The 18619-nt window shown below is 38.7% G+C and overlaps 1 protein-coding gene across 6 annotated transcripts in view; it reads right to left on the reverse strand.

Annotated features, from left to right (window-relative positions):
- Positions 1 to 18619, reverse strand: part of PID1 (phosphotyrosine interaction domain containing 1) — a 250001-nt gene that overhangs the window by 116583 nt on the left and 114799 nt on the right. For 5 of the 6 annotated variants that reach the window (XM_003776102.4, XM_054549920.2, XM_063713086.1 and 2 more), the window contains one exon: positions 18397 to 18543. The exons of the other annotated variant lie outside the window; for it this stretch is intronic. In XM_003776102.4, coding sequence (XP_003776150.3) covers positions 18397 to 18543 — 147 coding nt within the window. The remainder of the gene's footprint in view (positions 1 to 18396; positions 18544 to 18619) is intronic. 6 annotated transcript variants of the gene reach the window in all.

Genomic DNA, 18619 nt, shown 5'->3' on the forward strand with positions numbered 1-18619 from the left:
TTCTGGTATTTCACTGGTTACCAGACAAAGAAAATTGTTTCAAAAATGTAATTTTCCCCCTCTCAAACTTAGCTATATATTAATGCCTCTAAACAAGTTACCTACATATGAAAATAACTTCTTCTGCTCTTTACTGAAGTAAGGATAATGAACTGTTTACCCTCCATTAAAAATCAATTAAGGAATGGCACTTTCTCTCTTTGATTTCAATCTATTGACTAGTTATCCAGAACCTCAGGGACACAAATTGACAAAGGAAATTATTAGTGCTATGTCATCCCCCGAGAAAATTCAGACAAATCTTCTCTTGAAATTCTCTGCCCTCCTTTAACTTAAAACTATTCATAGCCGTAATGGACAACAGCACTGATGGAGAACACTAAGTAGCAGGTTCATATATTCTATGCCAATACTTACCACGTATCTTTATGGTAAACATGTTTCTCTTGGAGAAATGAGCCATAAACTAAAGTCTATGCAGCAGAAAAATCCAACTCCCTTAAGGCAAGGGGGTATTTCCTACTACTAAGCTTTACTTTGCTCATCATAATGAGGGAGAAATGCAAGGGGAAGATGAGAGACTATTTTTATTTTTTATACATTTAAGAACACTAATAAAATCAAGTTCATGATCTATTTTCTTTAATCACAAAATCTCTGCATACATTATCAGTTTCAAGTAAAATAAACCGCATTGAGGAATGCAGTTCTCTGATTCCTCATAAATAGCTGCTCTGTTTAATACATTTGAGAGGATCCCAGGAACAAAAGAGCAGAGAGAATAGAATGATTTCTGTCAAATACGCTACACTCATTTGTATGAGTAAGTAGCTTAATTGTGACATGTGTGTTTTAACAAAAAGGACTTGAGGTCCTGAGTGTGGAAAATAGAGCATCACTACTTATCCTTTAATCACTCTTTACCATAAGACATATTTAAGTTCATTTCTCACAGTAAAGATGACATTTATCTCTTACCAGAGGACTAGCTTTTAATACTGACTACATTTCAAATCAAGGACACTAATTTCAATCTGATGTTTCCAATCAGATACTAATGGTTTAAATAAAATATTTCATGAATCAAGGCAAAAAATGAACAAAGTCCTGAAGGCAGGTAATGCACTGTAAAGTAAATCAATCCCTAGGTGCTGAAAGACTCAAAAATAAACAAAGTAACAATAAAGATAAGCAGCCTCTTCTACTTGGAAGTGCACAGAATAAGTGAATTTATGTCAAATGCATCTGCCTCAATTATGCATGTAATTTAAGCTCCATAAACCAGCACTAAGAGTTATGCTTTCTATAAATGAAGCACTTTGCTTGGCTAATTTTTAAACATACACACATCAAGGCCATTGAAAGCAGGCTGAATGAACTCCCCATTGTTCTGTTTGAGAAACTGGAATATGCACAAGAGAGACTTTGCAGATGACAAATAAACCCATCGACAGTTCCCTACGTAGAACAGGTGAAGAGTTTGCTTTGTGCAGATGTTCAAAGAGGGCCAAATTAAAGCAAAGGGGTATAGATTCCCTTCACACTACATTCCCCAGAAAACACTGGACCCTTAGCTGGTAGAATGGAGAAACCACGTTCCTAGAGAAAGGCAAACAAGTTCCTGGATCCCTAGGCGATAAATGACAGCAAATTTGCAGGTTCCACTGTCTGATATGCAGCCTTCACCACCAAATCAGGGAGCAGCCCCTGCCCTCTCTCCTGGACCCTCAGAAAGGGGAAGAAAACAGCAGTGATATTCACATCACCAGGTGTAAAAGCACATCTGCTGTAAAAACTGTGCTCTAAAAACACTCAGTGCTTATAAAAATTGTACTAAATTTTAACTCATGCAGTTTCCCTCTTCTATCTGTCCATCACCAAAATCTGATTGAAATCCCTGCTCTTCAATATAGGTACCAAGAGCGTCTTGCAGAAGTCCCTGCGTTCCCTCTAGTACTCAGTAAAATACCCATTTGACTTGGGTGATCATTGAACCAAGACCTGGAAAAGAAACAAGATACCCAGTGGCCCAAGGTCTAATGTTCTACATTGTGGTCTCATGGTGTATAATGTATACGTATAAGGACTCCCTCCTCAGAAAAAAAAGGTGATATTTGTTGTAGACAGTATTTTTTTGGTTCTCCAGTGTTCATTCCCCCACTTCTTCACTCTCAACATATCTAATTTCCCATTGGGAGTCCATGTAGTTTGAGCAGACGGACTCCATGCCTGGATCCATCACAGGAGAAACATCCCCAGCTAGTGTATTTCACTTCCTGGACTGAATTTATTTGTTTGGGGCTAGACAAGTTACTTAAACCCATCAAATCAAAGGACCATCAGTGCTTTTGCTAGACAGATGAGACATACGAGTGTAGAAGGAGGAAAAATAATAGAAAGCAGGTGGGGAAAAGAGCATAGAGGGATAATGGAACAGGGGAAGAAAGAAGTAAGAGAAAAGGGGTACTGAAGAAAAGAGAAATAAATAGAAAAAAATAAAAAAGGAAAGAAAGAAAGAAAAGAAAAAAGAAAAGAAAAAGAAAAGAAAAGAACAGAAGAGCTTCCCTTGACCAAACACTCCCTTGGAATACATGTATTTTTAGTTTTGCTTTGCCATCATAGTCAGGGCATTTAACCTGTCTTTAGCTACACTTAAAAGAAAGAAAAAGGGATACAGTGTCACAAATGGCACTTCCTTCACAGTGATGATACAATCATGAATGAGTCAAATGCTGTAGCCTAAAGACAAACCACTACAGATAAACGAGCTAGATGAAGAATCTACCCTACAAATACAATGAAAATACATTTTGCTCCACACATAGAATCTAAGATTTTCCATATTTCACACAGTGCTGATCTTAGCATCTTTATCCTCTAGGAACATGTGAACTCTTCTAGCTGTGAACTACTGAACAAGGAAAAAACAAACAACAAACAGAAAAGCCTCCTAAGTCTAAATATCCCAGCACTGAGAAAGTCACTTTTCCTTTCTACAAAGAAATCTTGATCTAAGAATGTAGAGTCTGCCCTAGCTAATGAACCATCTTGACTATCATAACTGGCTGCTAGTTGTCAATAAATCTCAGACCGTGGCCAAAGATACACGAGCTACATTTCATTTTAATGTCTTTAACATCCACACAAATGATGATGAGTTCTCTCCTTATCTCTCCCATGATATAATAACGAGGAACAGTCTCAGCACTGGAGGACTGGCCCAAGAATGAAGAAAGAGAAATACCAGTTCTGCTCCTACACCTGTTTGCTAAGAATATAACTTGGCCTGATAGGTCTAGTTTTTCTCACCCTCCACATGGGGGCCAAGAGAGGATTCTGGTCTTGATCAGAATATCTGACACCAGTCTATCATTTTCCCCTCCTGAAACAATAGCAGATATTCGTGAATGAGCTTGGCATGCTTTTCTGCAAGGCCAAGAAGCAGCCTCCATGTCCTTAGCGTGGTACTCCAGGACCTCATCCCCAAAGTATGCTATGTACACCGGGGAAGCTACATAATAGAATCACCTAGGTTGGGGACAGAATATATTAAAATTTCTATTTATAGTTATTTTTATCTTCAAAAATATGAAATAAATTCAGCATTACTAATGCTTAATACACAGGCTGACAATGGCATCCTCCACCAATCCATCTATCATATAATCAGTGTCACATACAGAATTAGAAGTATCCTAAGGGAGGGTGGGCATCCTACAGCGGGAAAGGAGTTGATGGGACACTTCACCTGCAGGATCACTCAGAGCTTTACAGTTCACATTCGCTCACTGCAGTGAAGTTATGGATTACAAGTCTTGTTTTAATAAAATCCAGCTGACATTCCTACAAATAAATGACAGATTTAAGGTAATTAAAAGAGTGCACACACACACAAACAAGAAAATGGTAGAGCTGATGTATTTCCTTCTCCTGGCATATGATCTTTTCTACCTTATTCCGGGGTGAAAACTGATGATCCAATTGCATCTGACAAGAAGTCAGCCAAACAATATTAAAACTATCAAAGCCATGTGAAATTCAGTTTTATATCCATTATTGTTAAAGAAGAGCCTTGCCTACACTAAGAGAAATCCATCATAATTAACAAGATATACATACAATATTGTTTATTCCTAATGTAGCTCATGCTAACATTTCTACTTTATATTTGTTTTAAAATAGACATAACAAACCCTATCTCTAAAAAATATATATTTAATAATTAGTAACTATTATAGTGATTTAGCCTATGTATTAATACATTTATAATTATCAGTAGTGTTTATTTTGTTTAAAGGGGTCTGTAATTTAAAAAGAAAAAATGAGTAGGGTTCCTAGCAGAGGATTTTACTGACCATGAACAAATAAACTATTTTTTTTTGCATTGCCCTAATAGGTCTGCACGTTTCCTTCCTTTGACTCTCTTTGTCTCAGACTGACTCTAGTATATACGTGGCAGGATGACTTCTCTTCCTCTCTGCTCTTTCTCTTTCAGAAGATGACTCTTGCTATGGAGCGGAAATGAAATTAGGGTTCTGTTGGCATAGTAACTATGAAGACACCAGGTTTTCACATAAAACATAAAGCTTTCTTTTTTAATCTTCAAGACTAAGGTCCATTTCTCCTATTGACGATTAATGCTGAGGATCCTGAAGCTCCCTTCCCCTGGAGCTCCTTCTACCTCCAAACCAGGTGTTCCTGATAGACCAGGATCCTTGGGGATGGGGTTGCAAGGAAGGGCCAAGAAGTAAAAAGACTTTAGGAAATCTCTGGAAGGAGAATAAAGAGGGGAGAACAGAAGAAAAGGGACTTTTATCCACAAGCAAGGTGGACTCTGAATGAGCTCTCTGGTAAGTAAGCACCTGTTTTGCACCATCCCATGAATAGACTAATAGGAAAGTGTTTCCATAATAGTGGATGGCACTGCTCCTGCTCTAACATTTATTGCAGGCATACTAGGTGGAAATATGAGAATTCTAGCACTGCTCATAAGTGTCACGAAAACAACTCTTAAAGAGAATGCATTCATCAATCAATGTGGGGGGGGGGAACTAATTTCAGTGGGATTTTTAGCTTACAGCGTAACTTTCCTGGCTCCTAGGATGATGAATTTCATTTATCCTCATTACTTCCTGAGTAAATTATTTTATAATTCCTGGATTTGGCTTCTGAAGATGCCTGGTGACTCATAAACGCCAATCTGACTAATGTCTCATTTAGAGCACTCAGTACGCACAGAAGCCCAGACATCATTTCTCTTGCCAAGAAACGAATGTATAATATTTTCATTAAAAACAAAGAAATGAACAACTGGCACACCAAGGAACACATCTGCACCTGTTGTTACAGTGGTTTTTATATTCTACTAGCTGGATAAGTCAGGAGCTGAAGCACCCAGGGATGTAATGAAAAAAAAATCCCTCTTCATATTTAAAAGAGGATTTTATGAAAATTTTATGACCCTGTGTTATTTATTGCCACTTTTTGGTCATATCTTATTTGTCACCATTTTGTCTATAGTTCATTGACCTCTACATTCAAACCCGGGGTGGGGGCTGTATTTGAATGGCAGTATTTTATTTACATAGTACTGCTCCCACAAAAAAGTTCAAAGTACTTTACAAATATCTCTTTAAACTTGAAAGTAACTTAAGTGTCACTGTCTTCATCCTAAATAAAGATACAAGAAAGGAAAGTTCAAGTGGCTAAAATTAGCAAGTTAGAGAGGATTTAACAATCCAGAGAGGATTTCTGGGAAAAGATGGCAAATTGTCCTTCAATATGTATCTCCTCTCCTTCTCAAAATCCACTAAATTGATCATAACAGAAAATGTTCAGTTGTAAACAAAAAGGAAAAAATGAATGAGAGAGAAGATAGTAATATACCAGGGGTTTCAACCAAGATATGGCAGTTTTAGAAAGCCCACTGACTCTACATACCTAAGCTACATTTTCCTAAGCAAATTTTATAAAACTGATATTTTGACCTAATCTACATTTATCATCTGTCCTTATTTCTTAAATGGTTCCCAAATTAGGAGGCAAGTTAGGATTTTCCTTAAGGTTGCTGAACTATTAAGAAATAAGAGTCTCCAAATTAAAAAGGCCCACAACCATTAACTGGATGAAGTGGGTGAAAATCCACACCAAGGCACGTAACCATAAAATTAAAGAGGACAAAAAACAAAAAGATCTTTAAAGTTTGCAAAGTGTTGCAGGATGATACGGTTTGGCTGTGTCCCCACCCAAATCTCATCTTGAATTGTAATCACCATGTGTCAAGGGAGGGATCTAGTGGTAGGTGACTGGATCATGGGGGCCGTTTCCCCCATATTGTTCTCGTGATAGTGAGTTCTCACAAGACCTGATGGTTTATAAGTGTGGCACTTCCCCAACCCCTGCTGCTATGTAAGATGTGCCTTGCTTCCCCTTCGCCTTCCGCCGTGATTTTAAGTTTCCGGAGGCCTCCCCAGCTGTGTGGAACTGTGAGTCAATTAAACCTCTTTCCCTTATAAATTACGCAGTCTCAGGTAGTTCCTTTTAGCAGTGTGAAAATGGACTAATACGGGGGAAAGTCACATACAAAAGAATATTAGCATCTGAATAAAATGGGATCAGGTTACTGAAATGTAACAAGGGATCATAGAAGTCAATGGGTAGTGCCTTCACAATGCTTAGTAGAAATTATTTCCAATCTACATTTCCATACCCAGCCAAACTTTTGAAAAGGTGAGAGTAAAATAAAGAAACTTTCAGATATAAAAGGCATACAATGTTTACTTCTGGGAGATGTACTCCACCATAACACAGGAGTAAACCAAAAAAGGGTAAGAAAACAGAGGAGCATCCAACACAGCAGAGCAACAGAGAGAAGTCCCTAACTTACAGAAGGAGTGCAGCTGACCCAGAGACAGAGCCTCCTCAGGAACAAGAGGACAAGGAACTCTCAGGGTGAGATCCCCAGGAGGAGATGAAGAATACACTATGTCATATAACCGGGTAGTTGGGGAACATATTGATAGTCATACGCCAAATTTGATAAAGCATTTGTGGAAAATCAAGTGTAGGTGTATATAAAACTATACAATTCTAAAAATAATATATATTCTAAATTCAACAATAAAGGAAATAAAAATTATGCTGCACTGATGGGCCCTTTAGTTATCACACAGATATTGAGTTCACTAAACTTTCAGAAGTAACTATATTAGCAAAACAGAGGAAAGAAAGTGAGTATAGTCATTATGGGCCTAAATCTACATCTACCAAAACAGAAAGCTAAAAAATATTATCTATCATAATGGGATAAAGTGTAGTGTTTGGATATGTAAAGGTAAACACAAGAAGAAACTGCCAAAATAAATAATTACGATCACTTCTTCAAGCAGGACTGAGGTGTGCAGAAGGGATGAAAGAGACAGCTAAAAATATTTTATGTTTAGTTTTTTTCACTGTTATTTGATGTTTTCATCTCTGCAAGTATTGCTTTGATAAAATTTAAAACTCAAGGGAAAAAAAATCACTTACAAGGAAAGTCTAGGTTTATATAAGATTACACTCACCGTCTATCTTGTTTAATGCTTTCGTACCTAAAGCATATTTTTTTCATTTAATAAACAATAAATTACACTACTCTTGGAGTAGCAGGTAGACTTGTTCTCACATTTGGTTCCCTCAGTACAGATTCCTCTAATGCAAAAGGTGAATAGAACATTGAAAATAAGAATGACATAATGAATGCTGAGTTTAAATATATATATATATATATATATATATATATAAACTCGAGACAGCATTTTAAAAGTTAACATCTTATATTTAAGTATTATATTTGTATAAACCAGATTTTAGTTTTGAAGTTATTATAATCTTTGGAGAGTCTCTAAGAAGTTATACAATCTCCACTGGAAACCATAAGGCACATTATTAATGAATTTCTACCAACTTAATTGGTTTTCTGTGGAGTGTTTCTATGGTTGGCTAACAAGTGAAGTCTACCACAGTGGAAATATATTTTATTCACAAAACCAACCCAGAAAAATACGTGGAATAATTAAACTTTTTTCTAGATAAATAAACCCTAAATTCAGATAATAATTAAACTAAATTTTCAGAACTAAACCAACAAATTATTTCAAAGATGAACTCTCTAAACAGGAAATCCTAAGGGGAAAATAACTGCATAACAAGGTACTTCTCTCAGACATGCATATTATACTCATATTTCCCACATCGTTTTCAAACTTATGCTCAAAGCTTTACTCAAAATGAGGAGAAAAGTATCTATTCACTGTCCCTGTGACAGTACCGTGAATCTTTTATAAACACTGTTTAATGTGCCCACTATATTAGAAGATAACAAACTACTAATGTGAACATTTGTAGTACAAAACCTGTGTAGAACAGGTTTAAAAAACCCACAGGTTTTGTGTAAAAAACCTATATTCTATATAAAATGTTAAAGTATCTCTTCTTTTTCAGAAATTTTGATTAAAAAATGAATTTGGCTCAACATATGAGTAAGATGCTACCTTTACAGAGCAATTTTCTTTATTTTTCGATTTTTTAGTAGCTTTCTGAATTCCACGGAAATAATTTTCTTAGGCTTAAGAAAAAATAAACATAACCTAAAAAACTGATGAACTGAGAATGATGGCTTCCAGCTTCATCCATGCCCCTGCAAAGGACATGAACTCATTCTTTTTTATGGCTGCGTAGTATTCCATGGTGTGTATGTGCCACATTTTCTTTATCCAGTCTATCATTGATGGGCATTTGGATTGGTTCCAAGTCTTGGCTATTGTAAATAGTGCTGCAAACAGAAAACCAAACACCACATGTTCTCACTCATAAGTGGGAGTTAAACAGTGAGAACACATGGACACAGGGAGGGGAACAACACACTCCAGGGCCTGTCAGGGGGTCAGGGGTAAGGGGAGGGAGATCATTAGGACAAATACCTAATGCATGCAAGGCTTAAAACCTAGATGACAGGTTGATAGGTACAATAAACCACCATGGCACATGTACACCTATGTAACAAACCTGCACATTCTGCACATGTATCCCAGAACTCAAAGTAAAATTTAAAAAAAATTATGAACTATGAACATTTTGTGTGTGTGTGTGTGTGTGTGTGCATGTTTGACAATTTTTGCATTTTTACAATTCCCCAATTATAAGAGAACCATCTGTAGTAGGGTGAATAATGGCCACCCAAAGACATTACATCCTAACTCCTGGAAACTATAAATGCTACCTTACAAAGAAAAAGCCTTTTTACAGATTTGATAAAATGAAGGATCCTAAGATAGATAGATTACTGGATTATCCAACGGGCACTAAGTCCAATCACAAGTGTCCTTATAAGAAAGGAAAGCAGAGGGAGGTTTGATAGAGACAGAAGAGAAGGCAATGTGACCACCATGCAGAGACTGCAGCGATGTACCCACAAGCCAAGGAATGCCTGCAGCCTCCTAAACTGCAGGGGGCAAAGAATGGATTGTCCCTCTAGAGCCTCCAGGAGCATGATCCTGCTGATACCTGGATTTCTGTCCCATGTTGCTCATTGTGGACTCCAGCCTCTAGCTCTACGAGAGAGTAAATTTCTGTTGTTTTAAGCCACTAATTTTGCCAGGAAGGAGCCTTCAGCAAACCAGTATGTCATTCTTTCAAATGTGTTTGAGAAGGTTTACAATTACTATGCTGAGCACATGAGGCAAGTCTGACACCACACAAATCACAAGTTAAATGGAAAAACGTCACTTTCCCTGAAATTTATGAAATTCTGTTTGGGCACAGAGAAGAAACAAATGTCTAAGTCACTGACTTGGAGCTTTTTTCCAAAATGTTCCATTTAGACTGGAGTTTCCTATAAATTTTCCAGACAAACTTTTAACATCCAAATAAATTTTTTCTTTAATTATTACTTTTTAAAGCTAATTTAAAAAGTAATACTCATTCAGCGTTAAAAATTTAGATAATGCAAATAAGCAAAAAAGTAGGAAAATCAAAAGTTTATCCCTAGTTTTATTATCCAGGGATTACTTCTATTCATATTTTAGTATACCTGTCCAGCGTTCTATTACAAATGTCTACATATAATTATTTTATTTTATATTATTTTATAAAAATGGATACTAATAACATGTTATAATCAACTTTTTTATATACTTAATACATTATAAATATTTTCCATATCAATATAATTTCTATAACAAAATTTTTGATGACTGCATATTTTCCATAGCATTGCTGAACAAAAATTGTATATTATCTTTTTCATACATTTAAACACTTAGTAGGTTTTCCCATTTTTTTCACTAATGAATCTTTGCTGATCCCCCAGGAGTTTTTAAAATCAAGAAGTAGACTAATATTGTCAGTAAGAAAATTAAAATATTTGTCATTTGCCCAAAAGTTGGGCTTTAATGTCAAATCTGATTCTCTAAAGTAAAAGGACCACGATTTACAGCTATAGCCCTCACAGTGTATGGGGCACATGGAAATAAGTAGTTTGAAGCTTTCAGGTATCTCCAGAGAGTCCCTCCATGGGACAACAGCTCTACTGCACCCACCAATCATAAGAGTGACCCCATAAACAAGTCTGTCATCCAACTCAACAAGCATTAAGCGAGGGTCAATTCTATGTGGCAAACCAGATAAATCAGGCAAAGTTATAATCTTCACTCTAAACACCTGTATCAGCTGGGCAGTTTTAATTCCTAGTATGAAAAGATTTTAGTCCACAAATAACAAAAGTGAGGTCACAAAGGATAAAGAGCTTTGCCGAAGCCACCACAGCTGTCGGTGGAAAGACTATAGTATAGAATTCAAAGTTGTAAGTTTGGACCTGCGGCGAAGAAGTTGACATTAAAACCACATGTATAATATCCTTCCATGCTAGGTACATTACCAGTAGCATAAGGAGTGTGTGTTTGAACATATATTTAAAGATCAACACTAAAACAATAGATGGAGGCTTCAGCTACCCCTGGAGCCATATCCACTTTCTCTCCTGACTCCTCTGAGACTGGAACAAGGAGGTTAGGAGAATGAGCACTGGACACGGTGAAGAGGGAGGAGCAAGGCTGAGGGTGGCTTCAGTTCCTGCTGGGGAGGGGAGATGCCTCCGGTTTTCAAAATCTTCATTTCCATTGATTCTGCTAGCTCCTTGGTCCTTAAATATCAGAGACAGGTAGATGTTTGTATGTAAGTGTACAATCCTGACAGTGTGCAATAAATTCTTGTGGATGTAGAAAGAAAGAAAAGTAGAAAAGAAGGAGGAAGGGAGAAAGAGAAGGAGGAAAAAAGGGGAGAAAGGAAAAAAGGAAGGAAAAGAGGGAAGGAAAGAGGGAGAGAGGGAAGGAGGGAGGGAGGAAGGAAGGAAGAGAGAGAGGAAAAATATTTACAAGTCTACAAAGAGCAAAAATTGCAGAAAAATAAAAGCTTGTCTCTGAAACAACAAAGGTTAGCTCATATAAACTTTTAGCTTCCTGCATTTGAGGAGACAAGCAGAAGTGAATGTTTTGATTTGTTTACAGGAAAGTATAAGAAAGAATAAAGAGAAAATAAGTATCAATGACTCTGAATTTAGATGAAAATATCAATGGAAACCACAGGCTTGAATCTAATATATATATATTATATTAGATTCTATATAAATTATATAGAATATTATTTGTATTCTGTCTTGGTATTGAAGTCAGAAACTTACTTTGCAAAAGAAAGTCTGTATAATTGGCATAGGATTCAAGAAATGCCCAAAATGGCCAACACCAAGAAAGAGCTGTAGAGATGCATGTGATGAGGATGGTCACATAATAAAACTAACATTTTCATTTGTGTTAAGGAGTAAAAAATGGTCGTTTGTCTAAAATGAGAAAACATGACTGTATTTCAAGTTAAATACATAATTGATCAATGGAACCCAAAGATTTAGGTGTAGAAATCAGATACATGTGATGCTAATTTCAAATACACTTACATTCAAATCAAGAGTCCTTATCATGAGATAAGCTGGATTACTGGAATTCATTTCTAAGACTGGCTATTTTATAAAAGCACTCCCTGATAGTATTTAAGGGTTACCTGCAAAGACTTCAGCTCAGAAACATCTCCCCTCCCTTCGATGAAACTGTAATCAATCTCTTCCTTCCTGAGAGCTAAGGGACTACTACTGTTATACCTGAAGGCATCTCAAAAAAGGCAATATAAAACTTGTTATGGTTTACAGATCATTAACTCCTTCTTGGAAACTGGTTTGTTTGACAGTTACCCTCACAAATGGGAAGATGACAGTAGTGGCTTTAGATGGGGCTTCACATCAAGCCAGGCCAAGTGCCTCACTCAAGAGGAGACAAGATTTGGGTACATGGAGCCAAGCACATGGTGAGCACAGGCCTAGGTGAGGGGCTGGTGGGACTCTCGGCGAAGGACAAAGGAACAAGCACTGCTGGATAGGCTGCAGAATCAAGACATGGACACCTTCAGCCTAGGCTGGGAGGGAACAGAAAGGAAGTGGAGCACAAAGAAATATCTCATTCTGGCTGGGTGGTGGCTCACGTCTATAATCTCAGCACTTTGGGAGGCTGAGGCGGGTGGGTCACTTGAGGTCAGGAGTGCGAGACCAGCCTGACCAACAAGGTGAAAACTCCTACTAAAATTATAAAAATTAGCCAGGCCTGGTGGTGGATGCCTGCAATTTAAGCTACTCAGGAGGCTGAAGCAGGAGAATCGCTTGAACCTGGGAGGTGGAAAGGTTGCAGTGAGCTGAGATCACACCATTGCACTCCAGCCTGGGAAACAGAGCGAGACTCAAAAAAAAAAAAGGAGAGAGAGAGAAAGAAAGAAGTAAAGAAAAGAAAAGAAAAGACAAGAGGTCATGCTAAATTAGCCCTGTTCACCTCTGACATCCAAGGTTGCCTCAGGGGCCAGGAGAAGCATCCCCCTGAAGCCAACCCTCAGGGCTGACCTCAGACGCTGACCCCACCAGCCATACGAAAAGGATGTTGTGGAAAGACAGCCATGTACTCTCCCAATCAAGGCAGACAGATTCAGTCCCAAACAGGAGGCCCATGTCAACAACTGCTAATGATCCTGCTTTTCCTGTTCCTACACACACACCTCCCCTTGGTATTTCTTCTTCTGGGTTACTTCCCTTTTGTAACTCAGAGAAATCCTCATGCTCAGAAATTAGCACCAATCACAAACTTTATAAAACATTTTAAATAAAAGACATATGTTATGTGCTAAATCCCCAATTATGTGTCAGTTTGTTTGTTACAATATTGCTGCTATTTTGCTTTAACAGTATAAGCACTGCGGAATGGGTATTGTACAGCACCCACACGGCCAAGGAGGAACTCAGTGGGCATTTTGTGTTGATTATATATCTACACATATAATTTTTATAAGGCATATGACTTTTCATTGTAGAGTGCCTTTTTTTTTTTAGAAAATCAAATTTGAGAATCTGCGTGGTATATCTGGGGTAAAATTATATGATATTTTTAGTACTTTCCTTATGCTTTCTGGTTTCTGTAAGAAAAGATAACACTCCAATCCAATTAAACAAGGTAAATCCTCCAGCCTTGGACGTTTGGATGAAAGAGAGCAGGATGGGATGGTAGGCACGGAACTCAGAATCCACTAAGGAGTGTGTAACAACTCACCTGCCAAATCAACTAGCCCTTAAATTTTTTTTTTTATTTTGTATAGTCCATGAGATCCTGATACTGACCTATGAAAGGTGCAGAAGCAGAAGTCTGCAGAAAAGAAACAACTTGCTCAAAATCACATGACACAACTGCCACACCTGTTTCAAAAGGTACCTGTGGATAGACACAGAACCCACCCAATGGCAGTGGAATCCGGTGCGGGGGGGGAGCACAGGCTGTGGAGTCAGAATGCTGCAGTTCAAATCCAGGCTCTGCTAGTTACTAATGAGGGACCCTGGGACAGTCAGATGAACTTCTCTATGCCTCAACTAGTTCATCTGTGAAATGGGGCTACACCTGGCACTTAAACCGTTGGGTTGCCATGAGGATGAAATGGCTCTATGCCATGAAAAGTGCATAGATGAGTGCTTAATGCATTAATCAACACCTGTTCTTTAATGTCAATTCTGTATTATTAAGACTTCTATTTCTTTTTTTTTTTTTTTTTTGAGACGGAGTCTCGCTCTGTCACCCAAGCTGGAGTGCAGTGGCGCGATCTCAGCTCACTGCAAGCTCCGCCTCCCGGGTTCACGCCATTCTCCTGCCTCAACCTCCCGAGTAGCTGGGACTACAGGCACCCGCCACCACGCCTGGTTAATTTTTTGTATTTTTAGTAGAGACTGGGTTTCACCGTGTTAGCCAGGATGGTCTAGATCTCCTGACCTCGTGATCTGCCCGCCTCGGCCTCCCAAAGTGTGGGGATTACAGGCGTGAGCCACCGTGCCTGGCTATTTTTTTTATTACTATGGTCATCATTATTATCACTACTTTGTGAAGGCTTTGAGGACGTCAGTGAATGGGCCTGCAAGTCTCAGTGCAAAGGAGGGCAGCTCCTGCTGGAGGATAAGGCGGCACATACAGTGCTTACATCTGATCCAGTAATTCCAGAGCCCAGTTCTTCCTTAGAAGCCAGCTTTCTGGACTGCGATAGCAAATCCACCAAATCCCATTTTCCATCTCACTCCCCACATCCCAGGGTACGTGTCTGTTCATGTCACTTACATTGCTCTTGTCACATTACTCTGCAGCTCAGAACTTCAACCTCCAAACATGGTTTGCCTTCATGTAAATTACACGGTATAATTTAAAGTGCAGGCTCCTGTTTCCCACCACTAAGCTGAGTGCCTGAGTCAAAATCTCTGGGAAGAAGGTCCAGGAGTTTGCTTGCCAGGGGATTCTGATACTCACACAAGTTTCAGAAGTACTTGTGATTTATTTATTTGGGCACTTGTCTTATTCCTTCTACTTGGGTATACGTTGCATCCCCCACAATACCTATTTTTATTCCTTTTTCCACAATGCCATGTACACAGTAGGTTTTCAATGACTATTAATTCAATAAATGTTTGCTAACAAGCTGAAGCCACCTAGGATTCCACCTTGCTAGATAGGAGGAGAAAGGTGTGACAAGCCATCATTGCTGCAGCAAAATCACACACAGCGTCTGATACTCCAAACAGCTCCAACAAGAGTCCTAATGCACTGCAGTGGGTTGTACAGTTAAATAACTCTACTCCAGGAAAAAAAAAAAAAAAAAAGTGGCTGCAATAGAGGAGAACACACAAAGACCCAGCTGCCCGAAACATGAATAGCCTAGCAAGGCAATCCCGTCAGGACCCATGGAGAATACAGATCAGCAGAAAATGGGAAATCTGAGATGAGCTAGGGTCTCAATGGAGCTCGCCATAACCCATTTTCAACTCCCCCTTTCCTTTGCTTCCTCCTGCCTCTTTCCCTCCCCAAACCCAAAGTTATAAGAGCTATTAGGAAAAAAGAGCGACTACTGTGTGAAGGCGGAGGGTCCCGTGAGCTGGCCCTGCAGCTGGGCCCGGGCTACATTGTGTTCATTATTCCTGGGAGGCGTGAGCCCGAGAGAGCGTTCCTTCTGCAGCTGGCATCTTGTGAGCTAAGTTACTCGCAAGAATCAGAGAGGAAACACTGGACTTTGTTCTTGAAGATGATCAGAAAAAATCGGGGAAGATCTAAAAGGATTTTAAACCAAAATTTCAAGGTTCAAATAGTTTTTTTTTAAACAAAACTCAGAACACAAAAGTGACACTGTCCTTGAGAATTAAAGAATAAAACACCAGTACATTTCCAGTCAAAACTTAAGTGTATTCTGTCGACAGTATACAATTTGGAGAATTACACGTTGCAGGTTTTCTTCCTTCAGATAGAATAATAACGCTGGAAAAGCCCTCAAGAGGTGTTGGCCCAGATTCCTGACTCCAGGGTTATGATTATCTATGCCTGGAATCGCCTCTTCAAGGTTTCTAGGGATGGAGAGTCCATAAATTTTTTATAGCCCAGTGGAATGTGTTTTTCTCCTTGAATGCAGAAGTTCTTCCTGGCGTCCAAATGAAATCACTGTCGATTTCCTTTGTCTAGCTAGCCACACATACCGAGGCCAGCGGAACCCTTGCCCTCTTTGGCACACTCTTCTGAATTCCTACTATTTTTTTTTCAACATCCTTTTAAAAGTAAAATAAATGAGCACAACCTAAGGCAGTACACAGAAAAAATTAGTTCATGAGACATGAACCCTATAATCCTTTTCAGAAAAATGATGGTTTTTATTCTAGCAAATATTTTTCTCTCTCTTACAAACACACACACATTTATTTAATATCTAAATTAGATTGTTAGATTGCTAGGTATTTTTATTTTAAATCTGTGTAGTTTTTGCCCTTCTCGTTTTAAACACACTTTATAGGCTTTATCACACTTAATTCTCCTCCATATACTTGTCCCTACTGATTTCATCTTGCTTTGAGGCACCATCTTTCCTCATAGGAACAGAAATCAAAACAGCATTAATAAATCTCCTGAAGAATGTATAACGAATTTGATCTCATATCACTTTCAAATTTATAATTCCCTTGTATCATCAATTCACCAAAAGCATTAAATGCAATGGACCTAATGCCAGTTCTGTTGATTCACTCTCTCCTGTTAAGGCAGAGCCACTGACAATAGCTCTTGGGAAGTTGGAAGTTGTCCTTATCAGTATTACCATTTAAAATCACTTTAAAATGAGTCACGTAGCTCACTCGCCTTATCTCACTGATGACTCCCCCATCATAATTAGAATGAAACCTAAACTTCTCGCCATGACCACAAGACTCTTTCCCCCCCACCCCCAGCGCCACCACTCATCACAACTTTCTCAATTTCTCAGGTACACTGGCCCATTCCCTGTTGTTCCCAAACACACCAACACCACCCACCTCATAGAATTAGTATGCCCTATTCTTTCGCCTGAAAGATTCTCCTGTAAGTTCTTCACAAATTGGATTTCTCGCTAATCATGCTTGTTTACCTAGATTTTCTCCTGCCATGCCCCTCAGTGAGCAGTTAAATCCCACAAAGATGCTGGTGGGTTTTGCCCACACTGTGATACTGTGCTGGTCAGACAGTGAGCACCCAATGAGTATGTGTGGAATGAATGAATGTGGATGAGGCTTTGTGCATACCACCATCACCCAAGATTGCTGTAGACGCCAACCTGACCACAGCTATGCGAGAACTGATTCCTTAACACTAAGCAATAAGGAAAAGGAGTATATCTCGAAAGGAATAAGGAAAGCATCAAGGAGTGTATCTACAAAGTTATGAAAGAAATCCATATACGAATGCACTTTCCTTGTCTCTGATTTTATTTCCACTACTCAAAACAAATTTCTAATGATAAAACATGCGTAAAACATATTTTCTTTGTGATCTCTAAATTGATTACTATATTCATCAACTCAAGCAAAAGAGAGTATCATGTGAGAAAAAATCCAAAGCTTACCAAAATTATACATTTCATTTCTAGTTTTGTTTCCACATTGGCATTAAAGTTTGCATAAATGAAAATGCTTTTTCTGGATTCTGAGGCATGAATATTAGTATAAATTTTGAGAGCTGAAGCAAAGCAAAAACTGCAAAATTATCCCTAAAGGATTTGGAGAGTATAACTGTTAGAAAACTTGATTTTTTATGTTTTTTTTTCATTCTTCAAGATATGTTTTATTCAGATTGAAAGAACAAAGGGAAAAATTATCATTAAGAACAAAACTTTTCTTATGAACTCCAAAGTTCCACAGAGCTACAGAAATCACAGAGAGAATACAATTTTATTCATATATACTAAAACCTAGGTCTTTAGGCCGGGCGTGGTGGCTCACGTCTGTAATCCCAGCACTTTGGGGGGCTGAGGCAGGCAGATCATGAGGTCAGGAGATCGAGACCATCCTGGGTAACATGGTGAAACCCCGTCTCTACTAAAAAGACAAAAAATCAGCCGGGCATGGTGGCGGGTGCCTGTAGCCTGTAGTCCCAGCTACTCAGGAGGCTGAGGCGGGAGAATGATGTGAACCTAGGAGGCGGAGCTTGCAGTGAGCCGAGATCACACCACTGCACTCCAGCCTGGCGACAGAGCGAGACTCCGTCTCAAAAAAAAAGAAAAAAAAAACCCTAGGTCTTTAATGCATGTCCAAAAGTGATAGTGTCAGGTCATTCAGAAAAATAAAACAGGATATGAATTCAGTCTACCATCACTCTGTGAGTTTATTTTGTTGGTCATTTTATATTTTCATTCTCAAAAATGATTACCATTGTGAAACATAGGTCTCAAGCCCACACATCTTTGAGGCTATCTCACCAAGAGGACCCCTGCCGGCCATGGGCCCCATACCTTGCAGCCACTGTGAGTCCTTGTCTTCATCAGCGGTGTGGTCGTGCACAGCTCAATGGCCTCCGGCTCATGGAAGATGACCGCTGGGAGAGGTTCCTTTTTCAGTGTTAAGACATTCAATTTAGACTTCAGCATGGTCTGAAAGTGCTGAAAAGCAGAAAAATAAGCCACATGTAGTTTAATCACTTGGACTTACATGTCCCACAATTGTACATTAAACCCA

This window comes from Pongo abelii, chromosome 11 (genome assembly GCF_028885655.2).
Source record: "Pongo abelii isolate AG06213 chromosome 11, NHGRI_mPonAbe1-v2.0_pri, whole genome shotgun sequence".
Taxonomy (NCBI): domain Eukaryota; kingdom Metazoa; phylum Chordata; class Mammalia; order Primates; family Hominidae; genus Pongo; species Pongo abelii.